The sequence below is a fragment of the Conger conger genome, chromosome 19, assembly GCF_963514075.1.
Source record: "Conger conger chromosome 19, fConCon1.1, whole genome shotgun sequence".
NCBI classification, from domain to species: domain Eukaryota; kingdom Metazoa; phylum Chordata; class Actinopteri; order Anguilliformes; family Congridae; genus Conger; species Conger conger.
In genome coordinates, this window is record NC_083778.1 from 22,398,685 (window position 1) to 22,405,464 (window position 6,780).

Sequence of the window (6,780 nt, forward strand, 5' to 3'; positions counted from 1 at the left end):
GGAGGCCGCAAAGCCAACCACAACATTAACAACAACACACAGATAAATATGTCCGGACTAAGTTCTGTCACTCAATGAGGGGTTAATACTCATCTCAGACAGACAGGCACAACGAAAGAGAGAACAGAAAGAGAAAGAGGAAGAAGGATGGAGGCAAATAGAATAAAGAGAGACAGGGAAGGAAAGAGAGAGCCAACCAGTGGTTTCTTCTTGACCACACCTCTCTTGCGATACTCTCCATGCTAAACTGCACCCTAGCTCACCCAGGGTAATCACTGTGCTAAACTGTGCTAAGCAGAAGCCCTCAAAATGGTGGTCAAATAGAGGTGAGCTCGGACTAAACTTGGCTTCCAGCCTTCCCTGTCTATCAACGCAAACCTCAATAGGGCGTTGAAGAACAGCACTGTCACAATCTCCACAAATACTTTTCAACATCTTAAAAAAAAAAAAAAAAACATCTTACGACATCACATCCTCCATCTGCTGAAATAAAACATCAGCCCTTGCCCCCATTAACCCCGCCCCTGACCACGCCCCTCCCCAGAGCCCCGCCCCCTCACCGCTGCAGGTCTTGTTGTCGGAGTTGAGGGAGTAGTGGGCGGGGCATCCGCAGACGTAGCTGCTGATTGGCACGGCGAGGCAGAGGTGCGAGCAGTGCCCATTGGTGGAGGCGCAGGCGTTCCAGCCTCCCTGGCGGGACGAGTGGAAGACCAGGATGTCCATCACGTAGTCCAGGTGGCCCTGGATCACGGTGCGGTTCTGCCCGCTCGTCTTGTTGGCCCGCTCGATGCTGCGCTGGCTCCAGTCCGTCCAGTAGATGTAGTCCTGGTACTGGGTCAGGCCGAAGGGGTGGGGCAGGTCGTCTGCGATCACCTCCCTCTCCTGGCCTGCGTGCACACAAACAACACACAACACGTTAATGACACAAACAACACACAACACGTTAATGACACAACATGTTAATAACACAAACACAACACACAACACGTTAATGACACAAACACAACACACAACACGTTAATGACACAAACAACACACAACACGCATTAACTTCTCTCTCCTGGCCTGCGTGCACAAACAACACACAACACGTTAATGACACAACATGTTAATAACACAAACACAACACACAACACGTTAATGACACAACATGTTAATAACACAAACACAACACACAACATGTTAATAACACAAACACAACACACAACACGTTAATGACACAAACACAACACACAACACGTTAATGACACAACATGTTAATAACACAAACACAACACACATGTTAATGACACAAACACAACACACAACACGTTAATGACACAAACACAACACACAACACGTTAATGACACAAACACAACACACAACACGTTAATGACACAAACACAACACACAACACGTTAATGACACAACATGTTAATAACACAAACACAACACACAACACGTTAATGACACAAACACACAACACGCATTAACCTCTCTCTCCTGGCCTGCGTGTACACAAACACACAACACGTTAATGACACAAACACAACACACAACACATTAATAACACAAACACAACACACATTAACCTCTCTCTCTTGGCCTGCGTTCACAAACAGCCACACACATCATACCTGCCCGGATCAGAAACAGTAACTGAGAACATGTGGGGGTTCTGCAAGTCCATAGGTTCTGAGAGCGAGGCTTAATCAAACTGACCACGGCGGGGAGCAGAGAGGAGGAACGCAGGAACACTAACCCAGACTCGTGCCTCATACGGAGTTACCCACAACGCACGTTGGGGTTTCATGTTCGTATCGCCACACATTTGCTGCATTTTTGAGTTAAGCGTTATTTTTTAATTTGACCACTTTATTTTGTGATTTCATTTACATTGCATTTTTTCCAAATTGATGGCCAAGAGCCCCCTGCCGTTAGTTTCCATGTCATCATGTTATTAAGTTACCTTATTTGTTTTATTTCAATGATTATGCCTCATTGATACTATGATTATTATTATTTATACAAAAGAGAGAAAGAATGGAGAGAGAAAGAGGGGGGAGAGAGAAAAAAAGAGGGGAGCGAGAGAAAGAGAGAGGAGAGAGGGAGAGAGAGAGAGAGGGGTGAGAGACAGGAGAGAGGGAGAGAGAGAGAGGGGAGTGAGAGAGAGGAGAGAAGGAGAGGGAGAGAGGGAGAGAGGGAGAGAGAAGAGTGAGAGAGAGAGAGAGAGAGAGAGAGAGAGAGAGAGCGAGAGAGAGCGAGAGAGAGAGAGAGGGAGAGAGGGAGAGAGAGAGAGAGAGAGAGAGAGAGGGAGAGAGGTATTTAAGGTATGTCAGTGCTGACGGACCCAGCATGTTGGAGGACTCGATGAGCGTGGTGTCCAGGTCGGTCCAGTAGAGTCTGCGCTCGGTGTAGTCGATGGTGAGGCCGTTGGCCCGGCCCACGTTGGGCACCAGGGTGATGCGCCCGGTCCCGTCCATGGCTGCCCGGTCGATTTTGGGCTTTCCCCCCCACTCCGTCCAGTACATGAAGCTGAAACGTGATTGGATAAAAAAAACACGTCAGCTCTCTGTGACGACACCTGCCATGTCACACACTCCCCTCGGCCGCCATGGCAACAAGGAGTAACAGAGGGGCACAAAAGGGCCAGCATGGAAGAACACAGCGCCCCCTGTGGGGGAGGGACAGGCGCGGGTCGTACCCCTCGGCCGGGTCCAGGGCCAGCGCCCGGGGGCTGTCCAGGTCCTTCCACACCAGAACCTGTCGGTGCTGCCCGTCCAGCTTGGCCACCTCGATGCGATTGGTCCCCGTGTCCGCCCAGTACAGGTTCTTCCCCAGCCAGTCCACCGCCATACCTTCTGGGTAATCCAGCCCAAACTCCACCACGTGCTCCAGGGCACTGCCGTTCATGAAGGCCCTGCTGATGGTCTGAGCAGAGAGCGTGGCGTGAGACAGACAGACAGACACTACCAGTCACAGACAGACTGAGAGACTACGTAACCATAGCGATGATTATTCTGGTCGTTCTGTACCTTCAGCGTGATGTCGGTCCAGTAAATGCGGTTGTCGGTCACGTCGAAGTCGAGGGCGGAGGCCTCCTTGACGCCGGTCAGCGGGATGGCCACGTTGTTGTTGTTGGTCTCCAGGGAGATGCGGCGGATGTCGGTGTGTCGGGAGAAGAGCAGGAAGGCCTCAGGCACGATGCAGGTGCTCAGGTCCCCGATCAGCTCCAGGCCGATGGGGCAGGCGCACTGCACGCCCTGCGGCCGGAACAGGCACAGGTGGCTGCAGCCCCCGTTGTTCTCCGCACACGGGTTCGTGCCTGGGGCGGAGACACTCTGCGTTAGACACTATACACACACACTCTTACGCACACACACGCACTCGCACTCTACACACACAGCTTCAGACACTACACACTCACCGAAGGTCTTGTGAACATATGTTAGGGTTATGGTGTACGGTTTAGGTTATAGGGGTTATGGTGTAGGGTTTAGGGTTTAGGGGTTACAGTGCAGGGTTTAGGGGTTTAGGGGTTAGGGATTAGGTGTTAGGTGTTATGGTGTAGGGGTTAGGGTGTAGGGGTTAGGGTGTAGGGGTTAGGGTTTAGGGGTTATGGTGTAGGGATTAGGGGTTATGGTGTAGGGTATAGGGGTTAAGGGTTACAGTGCAGGGTTTAGGGGTTATGGTGTAGGGGTTAGGGGTTATGGTGTAGGGATTAGGGGTTATGGTGTAGGGGTTAGGGGTCCACTCACCGAAGGTCTGGTGCACGTAGGTGGCCTTGAGGCCCATGAGGTCGGGCAGCTGGTCGATGATGACCTCGCGCTCGGCCGAGTGCTTGTGCACGCGCTCGATGCTGCGCCGCTGCCAGTCGGTCCAGTACACAAAGTCCCCCAGCAGCGTGAAGCCGAAGATGTGCGGCAGCTTGTCCTCCACCAGGGCCCTGCGGCCCGACCCGTCCATGTTCATCACCTGCAGGAGACAGCACAGCTTCAGAACCACAACACCGCTTCAGAACCACAGCACAGCTTCAGAACCACAACACAGCTTCACAACCACAGCACAGCTTCAGAACAACAACACAGCTTCAGAACCACAGCACAGCTTCAGAACAACAACACAGCTTCAGAACCACAACACAGCTTCAGAACCACAGACACAGCTTCAGAACCACAGCACAGCTTCAGAACCACAACACAGCTTCACAACCACAGCACAGCTTCAGAACCACAGCACAGCTTCAGAACCACAGACACAGTTTCAGAACCACAGACACAGTTTCAGAACCACAGACACGGCTTCAGAACCACAACAGAGCTTCACAACCACACACACCGCTTCAGAACCACACACACCGCTTCAGAACCACAGCACAGCTTCAGAACCACAGCACAGCTTCAGAACCACAACACAGCTTCACAACCACAGCATAGCTTCAGAACCACGGACACGGCTTCAGAACCACAGACACAGCGTCACAACAGAGCCACAACACAGCTTCAGAACCACAACACGGCTTCAGAACCACAGACACAGCTTCAGAACCACAGACACAGCTTCAGAACCACAGACACAGCTTCAGAACCACAAACACGGCTTCAGAACCACAAACACGGCTTCAGAACCACAAACACGGCTTCAGAACCACAAACACGGCTTCAGAACCACAAACACGGCTTCAGAACCACAACACAGCTTCAGAACAACAACACAGCTTCAGAACAACAAATACGGCTTCAGAACCACAAATACGGCTTCAGAACCACAAACACCGCTTCAGAACCACAACACCGCTTCAGAACCACACACACTGCTTCAGAACCACAGACACAGCTTCAGAACCACAGACACAGCTTCAGAACCACAGACACAGCTTCAGAACCACAGACACAGCTTGAGAACCACAAACACAGCGTCACAACAGAACCACAAACACTGCTTCACAACAGAACCACAAACACTGCTTCACAACAGAACCACAAACACTGCTTCACAACAGAACCACAAACACAGCTTCAGAGCCACAAACACAGCTTCACAACAGAACCACAAACACAGCATCAGAACACGCACACGCAGATCCTGCATGCTGATTGGGTATCCAGTCTCTTAAACAGCTCAACAGAACCATCATTAATCACCCAGAACCTTTGATTCCAAATCGCTGCCCCTTCCTCTTCCACCAATGTGCAAAAACAATACCACACACTCCAGTCATCCAGAATAATCACCACGCTTTCCCAGCCCAGCGTCCCGGTCTGGAGACCGAGCTGCTCACACACACACTGCACACACACACCGTACACACACACACACACACACACTGTACACACGCACACGCACACGCAGACACACGATTACTGTGCCCAGAGAGCATTGAGAGCAGAACTTCGGCGCCACAAATTAACCAAAACAAATGTAACGTAATGGGGCTGCAGGGGAACAGCCAAGAGACTCACTTCCCAAATAATCTCAAACTGCAGAGGAACAGTCCAGAGACACACACTTCCCAAATAATATCACACTGCAAAGGAACAGCCCATGAGACTACAGCGGCGTTGGGGAGAGCAGAGCAGCCTTCACCCAGGCCAGCCCTCTGCTCTCCAAGCCTGGCAGAGCTCTCCTGAAACACGACACGCAAACACACTCTCACCCCCCCAGGAACACTTCTCTGGGCTACATTTCTGGCTGAATGGAGCAGATTTTATTGTTTCCAGACCATTTCTAAGCTGCTTGCTGCATTTTTATCTTTTATTTATTTTTTAAGTCTGAGTTCAGGACGGCCCTCAGCCAGTGTGTGGAATGATGGGGGGTGAAGAACTTCTCTACAGAAACTGCAGCGCCTTCACATTCCCACAATCCACTGCAGCATCAGAACCGCCCGAGTAATGTACCACCTATTACACATCACCTCCCACCTATCAGCCACCTATCTCCCCTAGAACTGGACTGGCAGCTGTGCTGATTGAAGGCCTGTGTCTGTACTGATCTGTGCTGGGTTTCACATTCTGGGGCCATTCTAAACAGAGCCGCCGCAGCCAGGAAGGAGGCAACAGGAAGCAGATGTGGGCCCCGCCCCCCAACCCCCCAACTCCAACCCCACATACCCCAAACCCCCAACCCCACATACCCCAAACCCCCAACCCCACATACCCCAAACACCCCAACCCCTCACCCCAAACACCACATACACCAAACCCCCAACCCCCCAACTCCAAACCCACATACCCCAAACCCCCCAACTCCAGCCCCACATACCCCAAACACTCCAACCCCACATACCCCAACCCCCCGCCCCCAACCCCACATACCCCAAACACCCCAACCCCCCGCCCCCAACCCCACATACCCCAAACACACCAACCCCCCGCCCCAAACACCACATACACCAAACCACCAACCCCCCAACACCAACCCCTCATAGCCAGAGTACAGCCCCCCTTCAAACCCCCCCGCCCAACACACTCACACACTCACACTCACACACTCACACACTCACACACTCACACACTCACACACTCACACACTCACACACTCACACACTCACACACTCACACACTCCCCTGTGCTCCTCTCACCTCTATCTTGTCGGTCTTGGCGTCTCCCCAGTAGATCTTGCTCTCAGCGTAGTCCAGAGCCAGGCCGTTGGGCCAGCCCAGAGACGTGTTCACCATGACCACGCGCTCCGTCCCGTCCAGAGTGGCGCGCTCGATCTTCGGGATCTCGCCCCAGTCCGTCCAGTACATGTAGCTGCACAGGGACAGGAAGTGAGGTCAGCAGGATGTGGACGCTAAAAT

General features: G+C 52.2%; 1 protein-coding gene across 1 annotated transcript in view; it reads right to left on the reverse strand.

The window, feature by feature from the left end:
* The window catches only part of lrp6 (low density lipoprotein receptor-related protein 6), a 45,196-nt gene that overhangs the window by 16,070 nt on the left and 22,346 nt on the right, over nucleotides 1–6,780 (reverse strand). The window contains exons 7-12 of the mRNA XM_061229129.1: nucleotides 6,562–6,733; nucleotides 3,739–3,955; nucleotides 3,016–3,305; nucleotides 2,685–2,911; nucleotides 2,331–2,515; nucleotides 561–887 (exon numbers count right to left, since the gene is read on the reverse strand). Coding sequence (XP_061085113.1) covers nucleotides 561–887; nucleotides 2,331–2,515; nucleotides 2,685–2,911; nucleotides 3,016–3,305; nucleotides 3,739–3,955; nucleotides 6,562–6,733 — 1,418 coding nt within the window. The remainder of the gene's footprint in view (nucleotides 1–560; nucleotides 888–2,330; nucleotides 2,516–2,684; nucleotides 2,912–3,015; nucleotides 3,306–3,738; nucleotides 3,956–6,561; nucleotides 6,734–6,780) is intronic.